This window comes from Salvelinus alpinus, chromosome 9 (assembly GCF_045679555.1).
Source record: "Salvelinus alpinus chromosome 9, SLU_Salpinus.1, whole genome shotgun sequence".
NCBI lineage: Eukaryota > Metazoa > Chordata > Actinopteri > Salmoniformes > Salmonidae > Salvelinus > Salvelinus alpinus.
Window position 1 is genome coordinate 41,179,170 of NC_092094.1, and position 18,185 is coordinate 41,197,354.

Below are 18,185 nucleotides of genomic sequence, written 5' to 3' on the forward strand. Positions count from 1 at the left end.
TATTGGTTCCGAAATAATATCCTATTGGTGAGCCAACTGGTAAATGCAGAGGGTCTTTTACTCAGTTATAAGGAATTCTTATCACTTTACAAGGTCCCTGTAACACCTAAAGATTTTGCAATTGTTTTAGGTGCCATTCCCTCAGGTGTTGCTCTGTTATTCAGGAACGTGTCAAGACCTGACCCTCAGAGCCTACCTTCTATTGACCCTGTTGACTCATCAGTAGGAAAGATTTGTTTCTCTTTTGGTCCATTCAACAACAGAGCGATACGAACCTTGTTTCAGCAGGATGTTGTATCTATACCTTATGTTATGCCTTATTGGAATGGATTTATTGATAATATCTGTTGGAACAAAATTAAGGAAGTTTCCTTTAAAATTATTCATAAATACTATCCTGCCAACCACTATATGAAGAAGTTTAAGGAAAACATCAACTCAGTATTGCATATTTTTTGGCATTGTATTCATGTAAGAAAACTGTGGCAAGACATCAGTAGATTTATAATTGAACACATTTATGAAGATTTTACACTATTGTGGAGAGATGTACTGCTTGGATTCTTTACATACGATAGAAATAAGCTGAAACATTTTTATGTAATTAATTTCATTATTCTTTTGGCCAAATTTCATATACACAAATGTACATTTACAAACAAAAAAACACATTTTCTTACCCTACAAAAAGAAATTGAACTGTATTTTAAGACAGTTAAATACTCTACTAACAAAAAAGCTGTTAGAATTGTAAGTGTATGTATGTCCCTTAAGGTCCTTGTGTAATTGTAATGTGATATTGTACCCCCTAGCTCGATTGTCCATTATATATAATCTATATATACTTGTGTTCCCTTATGTACTTTCTGTATTGTTTTGTTGTTAATAAATAAAATAAAAAAATATATTTAAAAAAAATCCCCAAAATGTCTGAATTTACCAAAAGTAGCTCCGAGTATGAGAATGAGTTTATAACAGAGGATGAAATAACGTCAGTTGGGGAGCTAATAAACCTATTGAAGCCGTTCATGTTTGAGCGGATCGATGCCCCAGATCAAAGAGTTTGTTCTCGTAGCAGTGACACAGATACGCAGCCGGAAACACCTCAGCTAGAGTGTCGGTGTAGCTGTGTCACAATCGGGTGTGAGTGCGGATGCTGCCAGATAATGGCTAGAGAGTACGAGTGTGTGTGTGTGTTGTAGCGAGATGGTGGCAATACAGCACAAAATCCCAGCGGATGGTGACTATATTACATCCAGTCAGAGGTTCCTCTCAGTCTGTCTGGATGGCGATGTTTTGGACATGTCACTAAACCTTATGAAGGACTTCCGGGCAGAAGAGATACTCAACCAGTCAGCAGCCAATTAAATAATTGCTTAAATTTTGCTTTATTATAAATTGTTTAAAGCTAACACCAGTAGTGGGTAGGTGCTCAATATATACACTGCTCAAAAAAATAAAGGGAACACTAAAATAACACATCCTAGATCTGAATGAATGAACTATTCTTATTAAATACTTTTTTCTCTACATAGTTGAATGTGCTGACAACAAAATCACACAAAAATTATCAATGGAAATCAAATTTATCAACCCATGGAGGTCTGGATTTGGAGTCACACTCAAAATTAAAGTGGAAAACCACACTACAGGCTGATCCAACTTTGATGTAATGTCCTTAAAACAAGTCAAAATTAGGCTCAGTAGTGTGTGTGGCCTCCACGTGCCTGTACAACGCCTGGGCATGCTCCTGATGAGGTGGCGGATGGTCTCCTGAGGGATCTCCTCCCAGACCTGGACTAAAGCACCCGCCAACTCCTGGACAGTCTGTGGTGCAACGTGGCGTTGGTGGATGGAGCGAGACATGATGTCCCAGATGTGCTCAATTGGATTCAGGTCTGGGGAACGGGCGGGCCAGTCCATAGCATCAATGCCTTCCTCTTGCAGGAACTGCTGACACACTCCAGCCACATGAGGTCTAGCATTGTCTTGCATTAGGAGGAACCCAGGGCCAACCGCACCAGCATATGGTCTCACAAGGGGTCTGAGGATCTCATCTCGGTACCTAATGGCAGTCAGGCTACCTCTGGCGAGCCCATGGAGGGCTGTGCGGCCCCAAAAAAGAAATGCCACCCCACACCATGACTGACCCACCGCCAAACCGGTCATGCTGGAGGATGTTGCAGGCAGCAGAACGTTCTCCACGGCGTCTCCAGACTGTCACGTCTGTCACATGTGCTCAGTGTGAACCTGCTTTCATCTGTGAAGAGCACAGGGCGCCAGTGGCGAATTTGCCAATCTCGGTGTTCTCTGGCAAATGCCAAACGTCCTGCACGGTGTTGGGCTGTAAGCACAACCCCCACCTGTGGAAGTCGGGCCCTCATACCACCCTCATGGAGTCTGTTTCTGACCGTTTGAGCAGACACATGCACATTTGTGGCCTGCTGGAGGTCATTTTGCAGGGCTCTGGCAGTGCTCCTCCTGCTCCTTCTTGCACAAAGGCGGAGGTAGCGGTCCTGCTGCTGGGTTGTTGCCCTCCTACGGCCTCCTCCACGTCTCCTGATGTACTGGCCTGTCTCCTGGTAGCGCCTCCATGCTCTGGACACTACGCTGACAGACACAGCAAACCTTCTTGCCACAGCTCGCATTGATGTGCCATCCTGGATGAGCTGCACTACCTGAGCCACTTGTGTGGGTTGTAGACTCCGTCTCATGCTACCACTAGAGTGAAAGCACTGCCAGCATTCAAAAGTGACCAAAACATCAGCCAGGAAGCATAGGAACTGAGAAGTGGTCTGTGGTCACCACCTGCAGAACCACTCCTTTATTGGGGGTGTCTTGCTAATTGCCTATAATTTCCACCTGTTGTCTATTCCATTTGCACAACAGCATGTGAAATTTATTGTCAATCAGTGTTGCTTCTTAAGTGGACAGTTTGATTTCACAGAAGTGTGATTGACTTGGAGTTACATTGTGTTGTTTAAGTGTTCCCTTTATTTTTTTGAGCAGTGTATATAATAAGTAACCTGTAACGCTGTTTATCCCAAGCGCTGTTTGGCGCGATGGTAACGCATTCACCGTCTGTCGAATCGCAGACAGCATCGTGATTTATGAAATCTCATTCTAACCAATAGTGGGGAGTGCTCATAATAAATACATTGTGATTTAGTTTTGGTATCAGACTAACTTTTATTATTATTTTATTTGAAGAGCATACAGGCTGGCAGCTAATCACCAGTTCACCATATGGGCACAAGGGAGAATTGGACGAGGTGTTCGGCGTGAAAACCCCAGCAGCGTTGCAATTCTTGACACAGGTGCCCCTGCCACCTACTACTGTACCCCGTTCAAAGGCACTAACATTTTTTGTTGCTTCAAAATCCTTCTTTAACCCGTCTCCTCCCCTTCAGCTACACTGATTGATGTGGATTTAATAAGTGACATCAATAGAGGATCATAGCCTTCACCTCGATTCACCTGATCAGTCTGTGTCATGGAAAGAGCAGGTGTTCTTAATGTTTTGTACAATCATTCTGAGCTGGAGGTATAGTTTGAGTCACCATTCTTAAGTAAGGCAATCACCCAAGCATTGCCATGTGAAATGCCTATAGCCCAGATGGGTTTCTAGAGGACCTCTTTAAAAAGTTCAAAGATAAGCTAACCCCACTACTACTTGATATTTTTAAATTTGAACTCCTTTAAACACCACACTAGCTCTAAAATGTTAGAAAATGAAGATCCTTCTCGGTGTGGCTTGTATGGCCCTACATCTCTACTGAACGTACAGTAGACTTGAAGCTGCTCATTAAAGTGTATAGCTAAAGTATGGCATTGCCATAGATCAGACAGGCTTGATGAAGAACAGGCATTCTTTCTTTTATGGGGTAAACTTTTCAATATAATTTAATTGCACAAACCAAGCGTGAATGGAACTGAAAGTGAGTTAGAATAAGCTCTTGCACAATCCGCTATCTTTTCTCATCTATCGTGTTGCCTTGTGAACAGAAGTAGAACATGTTTTCGTTTCTGTTCCTAATATTTTTCCCTACAGCACATATTTGGTCATATTTCATTTGCAAACCCACAAACTATAAAAATGAACTTCCCATTTTTCTTCTCTTACCGTTAATCTTATCAGCATTAATGCCTTATGTCTTTTTTCACAAAAGGGAGTCACATATCCCTCTCATACTTACACGGGTCTTAGAGCAACTGGTCTAACATCCATTCTGTACTCTGGCCAAACATGAAGTCCTATCTGATGTTTACATTGATGATCACTGGGCAGGTCTCAATCATCACCACTGTCCTGCTCAGCCGATAACACATTTTGTCTATGTGAATCTTTGACAATTCAATGTTAAAAATGTCCTGCAGGTGTGTATTATAATAGTGTATGTTTTCTCTGCACATTTCTCCCACTGTTCTTCGCAGGCCTGGTCGTCACTGAATGATTGTGTGTGTGACCTGAGCGCCCCTTCCCTAATGAGAGCATGTTCCGGACGACTGTGTGATCAAGTTCTCTGTAGCCGATGTGAGTAAGACCTTTAAGCAGGTTAACATTCACAAGAACGCAGGGCCAGATGGATTACCAGGACGCGTACTCAGAGCATGCGCTGACCAGATGGCAAGTGTCTTCACTGACATTTTCAACCTCTCCCTGACCCAATCTGTAATACCTACACGTTACAAGCAGACCACCGTAGTCCCTGTGTAGTGTGTGCTTAGTCCTGTACTCCCTGAAAAGATTGAAAAGATTTGGCCTGGGCCCTCAGATCCTCAAAAGGTTTGACAGCTTCCCCATTGAGCACATCTTGACTGGTTGCATCACTGCTTGGTATGGCAACTGCTTGGCATCTCACCGCAAGGCATTACAAAGGGTAGTCCGTACAGCCCAGTACATCACTGGGGCCGAGCTCCCTGCCATCCAGGAACTCTATGCCAGGCGGTGTCAGAGGAAGATTTCAGCCACCCAAGTCATAGACTGTTCTCTCTGCTACCGTACGGCAAGCGGTACTGATACACCAAGCCATATAGTTAGTTAAATAGATCGGTGTGGAAGAACTTAACTTGCCTGCACAAAGCCCTGACCTCAGCCCCATCGAACACCGTTGGGATGAATTGGAACGCCAACTGCGAGCCAGGCCTAATCGCCCAACATCAGTTCCCGACCTCACTAATGCTCTTGTGGCTGAATGGAAGCAAATCCCCACAGCAATGTTCCAACATCTAGGGGAAAGCCTTTCCAGAAGAGTGGAGGCTGTTATTGCAGCAAAGGGGGGATGCCCATGATTTTGGAATGAGATGTTCGATGAGCAGATGTCCACATACTTTTGTCATGTAGTGTATATAGCCAAGTTATTGTTACTCATTATCGTTACTCATTATGTATTTATTAATACTTTTATTATTCTATTTTTTCTGTATTTTCTTTCTGTCTGCATTGTTGGGAAGGGCCCCTAAGTAAGCATTTCACTGTTAGTTTAGACCTGTTGTTTACAAAGCATGTGCGAACACAATTCGAATTTGATTTGAGACTGTAGAGAACAGTGCCTCAAAGTGCACTAAAAACATCACTCCACAGCAGGTAAGAGACAGGCTTCTGAAATTCTATTTCTAAATATCCACTCTCTAAAGCAATTACCTATAGTGAGAAACAGATCTCTGATATTTTACATAATTTCATTGTGTAATACAGTATTAACGGAAGTTACTTGTCTACTGTTCACCAGTACCAGTTACCTGTCTACTGTTCACCTGTAACCTGTTGTCACGTTCCTGACCTGTTTTCTGTTATTTTTATATGTGTTTAGTTGGTCAGGGCGTGAGTTGGGGTGGGCATTCTATGTTTTGTGTTTCTATGTTTAGGTCACTTGTAATTAGCCTTATATGGTTCTCAATCAGGGACAGGTGTTTGACATTTCCTCTGATTGAGAACCATATAAAGGTTGGCTGTTCACAATGTTTGTTTGTGGGTGATTGTCTTCCGTGTCTGTGTATGTTGCACCACACGGGACTGTTTCGGTTTTGTTCGTTCGTTTGATGTAGTCTGTTCCTGTTCGTGAGTTCTTCGTGTCTTTATGTAAGTTCCATGTTCAGGTTTCGTCTACGTCGTTTTCTTATTTTGTAGTTTGTTGAAGTGTTTTCGGTTTTCGTCTGTACTTTAATAAACTTAATTATGTATTCACAACCCGCTGCATTTTGGTCCTCCGTTGAAGTGTTTTCGGTTTTCGTCTGTACTTTAATAAACTTAATTATGTATTCACAACCCGCTGCATTTTGGTCCTCCGATCCTTCTCTCCTCTCCTCGTCCGAGGAGGAGGAAGATCTAGACACCCGTTACAGAATCACCCACCAACCATGGACCAAGCGGCGGGGGAGAGCGCAACAGCGAAACCAGGACTCATGGACATGGGAGGAAATATTGGCTGGAAAAGGACCCTGGGCTCAGACAGGAGAGAATCGCCGCTCTCGGGAAGAGAGGGAGGCAGCTAAAGCCCAGGAGCGGTGGTATGAGGAGGCAGCAAGGAGACGTGGCTGGAAACCCGAAAAGCCTGTGAGTAAACCCCAAAAATGTCTTGGGGGGGGGCTTAAAGGGAGAGTGGCGAAGTCAGGTAGGAGACCTGCGCCCACTCCTTGTACTTACCGTGGAGAGCGAGAGTACGGGCAGACACCGTGTTACGCAGTAGAGCGCATGGTGTCTCCTGTACGTGTGCGTGCACAGCCCGGTGCGGTACATACCAGCTCCTCGTATCGGCCGGGCCAGATTGAGCATTGAGCCAAGTGCCATGAAGCCGGCTCTACACATCTGGTCACCAGTGTGTCTCCTCGGGCCGGCTTACATGGCACCAGCCTTACGCATGGTGTCCCCGGTTCGCCTACATAGCCCGGTGCGGGTTATTCCACCTCCTCGCACTGGTCGGGCGACGGGGAGCATACAACCAGGTAAGGTTGGGCAGGCTCAGTGCTCAAGGGAGCCAGTACGCCTGCACGGTCCGGTATTTCCGGCGCCACCTCCCCGCTCCAGGCCAGTACCACCAGTGCCTACACCACGCACCAGGCTTCCAGTGCGTTTCCAGAGCCCTGTTCCTCCTCCACGCACTCTCCCTGTGGTGTGTGTATCCAGCCCAGTGCCTCCAGTTCCGGCACCACGCACCAAGCCTCATGTGCGTATCCAGAGCCCTGTACGCACTGATCTTTCTCCCCGCACTCGTTCTGAGGTGCGTGCCCTCAGCCCGGTACCACCAGTCCCGGTACCACGCACCAGTCCTATAGTGCGCTTTGAGAACTCAGTGTGTCCTGTTCCCGCTCCCCGCACTAGCTTTGAGGTGCGTGTCTCCAGTCCGGTACAACCAGTTCCGGCACCACGCACCAAGCCTCATGTGCGTCTACTGTTCACCTGTAACCTGTCTACTGTTCACCTGTTACCTGTCTACTGTTCACCTGTAACCTGTTACCTGTCTACTGTTTACCTGTAGCCTGTTACCTGTCTACTGTTTACCTGTAGCCTGTTACCTGTCTACTGTTCACCTGAGGCCTGTTACCTGTCTACTGTTCACCTGTTACCTGTCTACTGTTCACCTGTCTACTGTTCACCTGAGGCCTGTTACCTGTCTACTGTTTACCTGTAACCTGTCTACTGTTTACCTGTAGCCTGTTACCTGTCTACTGTTCACCTGTAGCCTGTTACCTGTCTACTGTTTACCTGTAGCCTGTTACCTGTCTACTGTTTACCTGTAAACCATAAATAAAGGTTCAAAAAAATTGGGGCCAAACTTAACAATACCACTCACAGCTACCGATGTCTCAACACATATCCTGCTAAACAGGTAAGGAACCCCACTGAAGATCAAAGGGTTGACTACTGGCAATAAAAATTGAATGGATGTTGTCAAACATGTAAAAAAAAAAAAAACGTATTTCTGCATGCTGGGTCACAAACTATAGTAAAACATACTAACCCTAACAACGAGCAGCCACAGTACATTAAATATGAACATGTATGACTACCATATATATGTTTTAAAGGTGTTGTAGAGAAGCATGTGGATCCTCAGTTTTACTATGTGTATTGAGGAATGATTAGGCACTCTCACCAGCTGCAGGAGCTCATAGCGGAGATGGGGGACCTGGAGAAGTTTGCCAACATGCAGGTGGTCAGGTGGACAGGATGCCAACAAATGTCTGAGGGACCTGGACCAGTGCTAGAATGGCCACCATCTTACTGCCCCGCCCCTTGAACCTTGTACATCTCCCCATGCGTTTATTCCACAGCACCTGTATTGACATCTATAACCTTCTCATCAGCATTTAAAGAGTTGATTGCTGCTGTGGTGTCACTGTCCTCTTGTTCATTCTGTGTCTCATGTAGGAAACGATCCTGTAGGCCGCCTTCAGAGCGTGACTGGTCCCGACACATATTCAGCTACTATATACTACAGTTGAAGTTGGACGTTTACATACACTTAGGTTGGAGTCATTAAAACTAGTTTTTCAACCACTCAACAAATTTATTGTTAACAAACTATAGTTTTGGAAAGTCGGTTAGAACATCTACTTTGTGCATGACACAAGTCATTTTTCCAACAATTGTTTACAGACAGATTATTTCACTTATAATTCAATGTATCACAATTCCAGTGAGTCAGAAGTTTACATACACTAAGTTGACTGTGCCTTTAAACAGCTTGGAAAATTCCAGAAAATTGTCATGGCTTTAGAAGCTTCTGATAGGCTAATTGACATAATTTGAGTCAATTGGAGGTGTACCTGTGGATGTATTTCAAGGCCTACCTTTAAATTCAGTGCCTCTTTGCTTGACATCATGGGAAAATCAAAAGAAATCAGCCAAGACCTCAGAAAACAAACTGTAGACCACAAGTCTGGTTCATCCTTGGGAGCAATTTCCAAACGCCTGAATGTACCACGTTCATCTGTACAAACAATAGTACCCAAGTATAAACACCATGGGACCACGCAGCTGTCATACCGCTCAGGAAGGAGACGCGTTCTGTCTCCTAGAGATGAATGTACTTTGGTGCGAAAAGTGCAAATCAATCCCAGAACAACAGCAAAAGACCTTGTGAAGAGGCTGGAGGAAACGGGTACAAAAGTATCTACATCCACAGTAAAACGAGTCCTATATCGACATAACCTGAAAGGCTGTTCAGCAAGGAAGAAGCCACTGCTCCAAAACCACCATAAAAAAGCCAGACTACGGTTTGCAACTGCACATGAGGACAAAGATCGTACTTTTTGGAGAAATGTCCTCTGGTCTGATGAAACAAAAATAGAACTTACCATCGTTATGTTTGGAGGAAAAAGGGGGAGGCTTGCAAGCCGAAGAACACCATCCCAACCGTGAAGCACGGGGGTGGCAGCATCATGTTGTGGGGGTGCTTTGCTGCAGGAGGGATTGGTGCACTTCACAAAATAGATGGCATCATGAGGGGGGGAAATTATGTGGATATATTGAAGCAACATCTCAAGACATCAGTCAGGAAGTTAAAGCTTGACCCCAAGACAATGACCCCAAGCATACTTCCAAAGTTGTGGCAAAATGGCTTAAGGAAAAAGTCAAGGTATTGGAGTGGCCATCACAAAGCCCTGACCTCAGTCCTATAGAAAATTTGTGGGCAGAACTAAAAAAGCCTGTGCAAGCAAGGAGGCCTACAAACCTGACTGTTACACCAGCTATGTCAGGAGGAATGGGCCAAAACTCACCCAACTTATTGTGGGAAGCTTGTGGTAGGCTACCCGAAACTGTTGACCCAAGTTCAACAATTTAAAGGCAATGCTACCAAATACTAATTGAGTGTATGTAAACTTCTGACCCACTGGGAATGTGATGAAAGAAATAAAAGCTAAAATAAATAATTCTCTCTACTAATATTCTGACATTTCACATTCTTAAAATAAAGTGGTGATCCTAACTGACCTAAGACAGGGAATTTTTACTAGGAATAAATGTCAGGAATTGTGAAAAACTGAGTTTAAATGTATTTGGCTAAGGTGTATGTAAACTTCTGACTTCAACTGTATATTCAGCTATTGCTCTTGGGGTCATGACCCCAAACCTGCTCAACTTTGTGCGACTGTATAGCAGCCTGAGCTCTCTAGTTGTGGGGGTCAGTATTCCAGGCAGTGTGGTGATTCACATCTCCAACACCATCCAGGGGCCGAACGTCGTCACATACGGGGTCACCCTTTACTATAACTGCTACAACAAAGACGCTGTCTGCCACTTCAACATCACCGCCAAAATGGTCACCCCAAGAGCAAGGTTAATTTTGGGTGAACTACTGTATATATACAACAATAATGTTTGAGTTGCATCTAAATAAGTGTTTATTGCTCACTTGACAGAGTGTATTTTGTTGTGTACATATCCAGCATCGGTGGAAGCAAGTGAAAAAATGTGTGAATCATGACTTTTTCAATAAAACCAGTGTTGCAAAGAAATGCACTTATTAAACATATGACTCCATGATGACATAAAGTCTTTATTTCTTTGTCTTTACATGTTCAATGCATGGACAGAGACAGATTACACTATATATACTGTATATATATTTAAACTTTACATTACACATTTTATGACTAAGCAGGTAAGAGTCAATCCTACTATCTCTGTGAACAGAAACAATGTTGGGGAGACTCCCATGAAACCATACAGTCAAAAAACAACTTATTGCTCAATATAAATCAATCAATAATACTGTAATAATGATAATAATAATAATAATACACGAGAACCAATATACCACTGAAAACTTCATTCTATTGTTATGTAAAAAGAGGAACTCTAGGAAAGAGGAACCTAATGCTGTTTGTCACAATACAATAGTGTTGGAGTGCTCTTTCAGTTAACCTGCTCTATCTACAGAGCTAGGAGGACCCGGAAGGACTTGGGTTCTCTTGGATGAGTTAGGGTAGGGTAGGAGTAAGGGTACAATGTAGGGTAGAGGGGAGGGTAGAAGTTAGGGTAGGAGTTAGGGTACAATGTAGGGTAGAGGGTAGGGTAGGAGTTAGGGTAGGGTAGGAGTTAGGGTAGGGTAGGAGTTAGGGTACAATGTAGGGTAGGAGTTAGGGTACAATGTAGGGTAGGAGTTAGGGTAGGAGTTAAGGTAGGGTAGGAGTTAGGGTACAATGTAGGGTAGGAGTTAGGGTACACTGTAGGGTAGGAGTTAGGGTACAATGGAGGGTAGTTGTTAGGGTAGGAGTTAGGGTACAATGTAGGGTAGGAGGTAGGGTAGGAGTTAGGGTACAATGTAGGGTAGGAGTTAGGGTAGGAGTTAGGGTAGGAGTTAGGGTACAATGTAGGGTAGGAGGTAGGGTAGGAGTTAGGGTACACTGTAGGGTAGGAGTTAGGGTACAATGGAGGGTAGTTGTTAGGGTAGGAGTTAGGGTACAATGTAGGGTAGGAGGTAGGGTAGGAGTTAGGGTACAATGTAGGGTAGGAGTTAGGGTAGGGGGGAAAGCAGCTACAAGCACTAGTGGGTAATGGTGGTGGGTGGGTGGAAGGGGGCACTTGGACAATACTGTACAGCACTTCAATATGACCAATTACATTCAGGGGCCACCAGGCAGTATGCATGAGACTGAGGGAGGGGTCAAAATCAGGCCTGCTCAGAGTTGACAGCAACAGTAGTCTTACGGAGAGAAAATGCATGACCACAGCCTTGAATATCACACATTAAGGTGCATGCAAACAGATTGGAGGAGTATAAGGGAGTGTTTGTTGACCTGACCCAATATCCTCTCCCAGAAGCCCCACTCATACCCTCTTAACATGTATTATTCCCCCATATTATCCCCCCTTATTGTCCCCTATCAAGACATTTTGTAGATCCAGCTCTCTCACACTCTTTCCATCTTTACAAATGAAAATGTGTTTTATTCATCCAGACATAATCTCTCCCTTTCCCTCGCTCTTTGTCAGAAGTCATTTATGAATTAATCTCTCTGTTCTAAAATCGTTGCTGTGTACCCCTTGGGGACCGTTGCACGTTGGTGCACTGTTGCTAGGCAACACTATGAACTGAAAAGTGACCTCAGCTGATAGCCCTTTTGGGGCGACTGGACGTATCTGTAAAGGGCAGGGTATCTTGTGGTTGGGGGTGGGATTTCCCTACATTCCTAGCTTTGAGCAATGGGCTCCAAAAAAGTCCCGTCCCTTACAGACGGTCCCAGGAAGCACCCTGCAGTAGTAGTTATCCTACCTCACCCTTGTCGGGGATGCAGAGATTGACATTCAAATAGAGAATAGGGAGATGTTTTTACTGAGAATAAGGAATGCAAATAGAATGTAGAAAGACATTACTGTGCAAATTGTCAGGGACAACAGTTCCTCCTCATAGGACTAGCTTAACTCGATGGGTAGTCCATCACAGCAGCTAGCAGCACACTCCTCTCCATTAACAACGACCAGTATTTCAGCTCAACATCATGGGGGGAAAAAGAGGTCTGTGGGATGTTAGGATGTTGGTTCTCTATGTGAGCTATGCATATGGGTATGGGTATGTAAACACATTAACTTTTGTTTTGTGAAAACACATTTACTGTGACACATTGACAGTGTTTGCGTGTGTGCGTAGGTTTGTGCACGCATGCGTTTGTGTACGTTTTGTGCTTCTGTGCCGATGTCATTTCAATCGGTCCCCTTACAGAGCCCAGCCGTCGTAGGTTAGTGTGTGTGTGTAGATTTGGTATATCTGACCTGAGAGAAGAACATCTCAGATCTAACAGGTTCTTCCTCGGCTCCTAGGTCTGGTTTGGTTTGGTTTGGGTCAACGTGTGATTGTCATTTGGGAGACCACTAAGAACCGATCCTCGGCAGAACTACTTCCATTTTAGGGAGCTGGAAATGACCGTGGTCACACTGCCTATAGGGTGGATGCTCCTACCAATGCAGGTGAGTGGAATCACGTGGGCTACATGGGTATAGAATCACACTACATGTATTTATGCTTCTTTATGACAATCAATGGGAAAACGCCATGCGTGGGATGTGGAGTGGGAATACTGATCTAGTAGCTGTCACACAGATACATCCTCCACAGTGTGATATAAAACCCCTCTGAAATATAAGGCTGTGTGCTGCTTTCTGTCAAATCTTGAACTTCCCAGACAAAGAGCAAGAATAGAGCAACCTAATACATAATGTCCTGTATGTCTTTTCCCCAGTGACCAACCATCCTCACTGACCACAACCCACTTAACTACCATCATTGACCACCTCACAGAAACTGTCGGCAGGCAAGCGGATGAGTGTGGGAGGGGGCAGATGAGGCTATGTGTCTGAGTGTAGGAGGGCGGGCGCAGGTGGGGGGCTGGGGGAGCAGGGAAAATGAAGGGGGATGAGACACTGAGCAAAACAAACGACAATTCAAGAAAACCAAAACTGTTTCTTAAGTTTAAGGGGGGAGAGTAATAAATTGGTGTCATTTTACAGTGAGGGGAGGGGGTGGCAAAATATGTCAAATACTGAGGGACTTTGGGAAAGATAATACAAAGACAAATAGAGATAACATCCTGCACTAACAATTTCAAAGTAGAAACTCATCTCTCTTCAACCAACATCATTCTGTCTGTCTGTTTATCTACGTGTATGTGTGTTTGAGGGTTCAGCAGGACACCTCCATGGTATGGCTGACCTGGCCCTCGTTGCTGTCAGTGTGTGTAAAACCCCGGATACGAGAGCTCTCAATGGAGCTGCCACTGGTCAGCGAGGCCGTCCGGGAGCGTGCCAGACGGGTCATACTGGCAGAGGGCACTAAGAGAGAGACAGACAGATAAAAAGAGAGAGGGAGACAGAGAGAGAAAGAGAGCGAAATAAATAAGACAGAATGAAATAGTGGAAGGTACAATTTTGGGAGGTCAGTCTGAAGGTAAAGGTAAAGGCAGACAGTCCCCTCCCCCCATTTTAGAGGAGCAAATGTATTGGGACCAATTCACTTACATGTGTATGAATGTAGCAAAAAGTTAAGTATTTGGTCCCATATATACAGGGCCTTTGGAAAGTGTGACTTTTTCCACATTTTGTTACATTATAGCCTTATTCTAAATAAAAACATCCTCAGCAATCTACACACAACACCCCATAATGACAGAGTGAAAACAAGTTTTAGAAATGTTTGCAAATTTATTACAAATAAAATGGAGAAATACCTTATTTACATAAGTATTCAGACCCTTTGCTATAAGACTCAAAATTGAGCTTGGGTGCATCCTGTTTCCATTGATCATCCTTGAGCTGTTTCTACAACTTGATTGTCCACCTGTGGTAAATTCAAATGATTGGACATGATTTGGAAAGGCAAACACCTGTCTATATAAGGTCCCACAGTTGACAGTGCATGTCCAGGGGCAGCAGCTAGCCTAGTGGTTAGAGCGTTGGGCCAGTAACCAGAAGGTTTCTGGATTGAATCCCCGAGCTGACAAGGTAAAAATCTGTTGTTCTGCCCCTGAGCTGCCCCTGAGCAAGGCAGTTAACCCACTGTATCCCGGGCCCCGAAGATGTGGATGTTGATTAAGGCAGCACCCCGTACCTCTCTGATTCAGAGGGGTTGGGTTAAATGCAGAAGACACATTTCAGTTGAATACATTCAGTTGGACAACTGACTAGGTATCCCCCTTTCCCACAGTTGACAGTGCATGTAAGAGCAAAAACCAAGCCGTGAGGTCGAAGGAATTGTCCTTATAGCTCAGAGACAGGATTGTGTCGAGGCACAGATCTGGGGAAGGTACCAAAACATTTCTGCAGCATTGAAGGTCCCCAAGAACACAGTGGCCTCCATCATTCTTAAATTGAAGAAGTTTGGAACCAGCAAAATTCTTCCTAGAGCTGGCCGCCTGGCCAAACTGAGCAATCGGGGGGAAGGGCCTTGGTCAGGGAGGTGACCAAGAACCCGATGGTTCTTGGTCACCAGAGTTCCTCTGTAGAGATGGAAGAACCTTCCAGAAGGACAACTCTCTGTAGCACTCCACCAATCAAGCCTTTATGGCAGAGTGGCCAGACGGAAGCCACTCCTCAGTAAAAGGCACATGACAGCCCACTTGGAGTTTGCCAAAAGGCACCTAAAGGACTCTCAGACCATGAGAAACAAGATTCTCTGGTCTGATGAAACCAAGATTGAACTCTTTGGCCTGAATGACAAGCATCACGTCTGGAGGAAACCAGACACCATCCCTAAGGTGAATCATGGTTGTGGCAGCATCATGCTGTAGGGATGTTTTTCAGCGGCACGGACTGGGAGACTTGTCAGGATTGAGGCAAAGATGAACGGAGCAAAGTACAGAGAGATCCTTGATGAACACCTGCTCCAGACCACTCAGGACCTCAGACTGGGGTAAAGGTTCACCTTCCAACAGGACAACGACCCTAAGCACACAGCCAAGACAACACAGGAGTGGCACGGGACAAGTCTCTGAAAGTCCCTAAGTGGCCCAGCCAGAGCCCGGACATGAACCCGATCTAACATCTCTGGAGAGACCTGAAAATAGCTGTGCAGCAATGCTCCCCATCCAACATGACAGAGCTTGAGAGGATCTGCAGAGAAGAATGGGAGAATCTCCCCAAATACAGGTGTGCCAAGCTTGTAGCGTCATACCAAAGAAGACTCCATGCTGTAATCGCTGCCAAAGATGCTTATATAAGTATATGTGATAAATTTTTTATTTTTCATGAATTAGCAAACATTTCTAAAAACCTGTTTTTGCTCTGTCATTATGTGGTAATGTGTGTAGATTGATGAGGGAAAAAACAATGTAATCAATTTTAGAATAAGGCTGTAACAAAATGTGGAACAAGTCAAGGGGTCTGAATACTTCCCGAAGGCACTGTATAGCACGCAATTACTACTAGTTTGTGACTCTACAAATTTGTTGGATGAATTTGCTGTTTGTTTTGGTTGTGTTTCAGATTTTTGTTCCCAATAGAAATGAATGGTAAATAATGTATTGTGTCATTTTGGAGTCACTTTTATTGTAAATTTGAATAGAATATGTTTCTAAACACTTCTACATGAATGTGGATCCTACCAGGATTACGGAAAATCCTGAATGAATTGTAAATAATGACGAGTGAGAAAGTTACAGATGCACAAATATCAAACGGGGGGACTATGTACAGAAAGTGCTGTAATTTCTAAACGGTTCACCCAATATGGATGAAAATACCTTCAAATCAAAGCTGCACTTTAACCTCATTGTTTGTTTTCAAATGCAAACTTTTAGAGTAAAGAGCCAAAATAATAAAAAATGCTTCACTGTCCCAATCATTATTCTGGGCACTGTATTTGCATAACAGGCCTATTAGCTATAATATTCAATTTACAATCTGGCAAGACCTATTCCTATTTGTTTTCATGCAAACATTCCTCAAAAAGTTGCTTCACTTGGACACTCCAATGTGCCAATGAGAGTTCAATTCTGGATCATAATTAACTGTATCCCATGCAAAGAGCAAGATAGAAAATGCAATGGCAGGGATGGGGAAAAAAGTAACAATGGCATATTTTCCCTTAGGCTGAGGAAAAATGCATAAAAAAAAACATTTTGAATAAAATCGTCAAGATTGCAAATGACCAGGAATCAAGCGCCAAAACAAATAAAATGCAATAATAAGTCACAAGGCAGATATATGATCAGAGTATTATCACTCCACATCTCATGTAGGGGAAGAAGAGAGGAGGAGGTCAGAGGTGAACAGCAAACAGGAAGTACCTGGCCCTCCACTCAACCTCCGATCCTTCACATACGCAACTGAGCGAAGGCAGGAAAACATAGAGGGCAAGATTAACACAACACAGGTCCCTGCAATAGACATCACATCGCACCATACCAAACAACATTTTCACAACACAGTCCGAACTGGACTCCATCACACATTCAGAACAACCCAACGTACAGACAGTGTTTAAGCAGAGGATTAAGACAAACAAGGGAGAAGACTGTACAACATTGTATTTCTAAGGTATGGAGAGATAAACTCAGTCAAGGTAGTGATGCCTAGTTTCTGAGAGACCGCAAACACATGCACAGTCTCACACACTCACTCACATATGACAAATTACTGTAATCGGGTTCTAGATACTTACTGTAGCCCATCCCCTGAAGGAAGTACTTGAATGCTTCGGACAGTTTTCCAGGCTATAAAACAACAAGAAGAGTACGGTTAGACACTTGACCTCCTGAGACTCCTGTGTAACTCTGACCCCAGATGATGTCAATGACCTCTGTGGAGTTCTGTGGAGAGTGCTATAGAGCCAACCCTCTCATGGTGGCAGAATGGCTTATAAAAAGAGGAAGTGGAGATTCAGAAGAGGGTTGTATGGAGGCATTATATAGAGAGGTTAGAGAAGTATTTTAAAGAGGAAGTTAGGGGTCAACTGAGAGTTGCGTCAGAAGAGAAACTGGAGGAAGTAAGGGGGATATGGAGGTGGTGCAGAGGAAGGCTAAATAATAGTAGGAGTATTTGAATATGGAATGAGAGGATGCAGAGGGCCATCTGAAGGCAGTGTTCTGACCTGTGTGAGCTGAGGAAGTCCACCAGAGTCAGCCATCTGAAGCACAACAGGGGAGAACAGGGACATTAGTCATTACAGAATACTCTATTTTTACATCAAATGTTTCAACAAGTACAACATGTAAGGTACAATTATTTTCCATTTGGTTAATTAATTAGATGAAAAATCGAATAAAGGCCAACATTCCACAACTAATACTTTGCATTCATACCTTTAAGAAGGTGGTGTTGGTCGGGTCAAGTTTGGAATTACATTCAACCTTGAGGAACAACAAAATATTACATAGAGGACCAAGGTGCTGGATATTTCATTCTCAGATGTACACTACCGTTCAAAAGTTTGGGGTCCCTTAAAAATGTCCTTGTTTTTGAAAGAAAAGCTATTTTTTTGTCCATTAAAATGTATGATCAAAATTGATCAGAAATACAGCGTAGACATTGTTAATGTTGTAAATGACTATTGTAGCAGGAAACGGCAGATTTTTTATGGAATATCTACATAGGCGTACAGAGGCCCATTATCAGCAACCATCACTCCTGTGTTCCAATGGCACGTTGTGTTAGCTAATCCAAGTTTCTAATTTTAAAAGGCTAATTGATCATTAGAAAACCTTAGCACAGCTGAAAACTGTTGTTCTGGTTAAAGAAGCAATAGATC

The 18,185-nt window shown here is 43.8% G+C and overlaps 1 protein-coding gene across 11 annotated transcripts in view; it reads right to left on the reverse strand.

The window, feature by feature from the left end:
• Nucleotides 1-13,401: 13,401 nt before the first annotated feature.
• ndrg4 (NDRG family member 4) overlaps nt 13,402-18,185 on the reverse strand; it is a 33,499-nt gene continuing 28,715 nt past the window's right edge. For 7 of the 11 annotated variants that reach the window (XM_071326171.1, XM_071326173.1, XM_071326172.1 and 4 more), the window contains 5 exons: nt 17,740-17,787; nt 17,529-17,564; nt 17,100-17,151; nt 16,726-16,764; nt 13,484-13,774 (listed from right to left, as the gene is read on the reverse strand). In XM_071326171.1, the coding sequence (XP_071182272.1) occupies nt 13,626-13,774; nt 16,726-16,764; nt 17,100-17,151; nt 17,529-17,564; nt 17,740-17,787 (324 nt within the window). In that variant the 3' untranslated portion in view covers nt 13,484-13,625. Of the gene's footprint in view, nt 13,775-16,725; nt 16,765-17,099; nt 17,152-17,528; nt 17,565-17,739; nt 17,788-18,185 lie in introns of all 11 variants that reach the window. The other 4 variants (XM_071326170.1, XM_071326167.1, XM_071326175.1 and 1 more) reach the window with 2 other exon arrangements.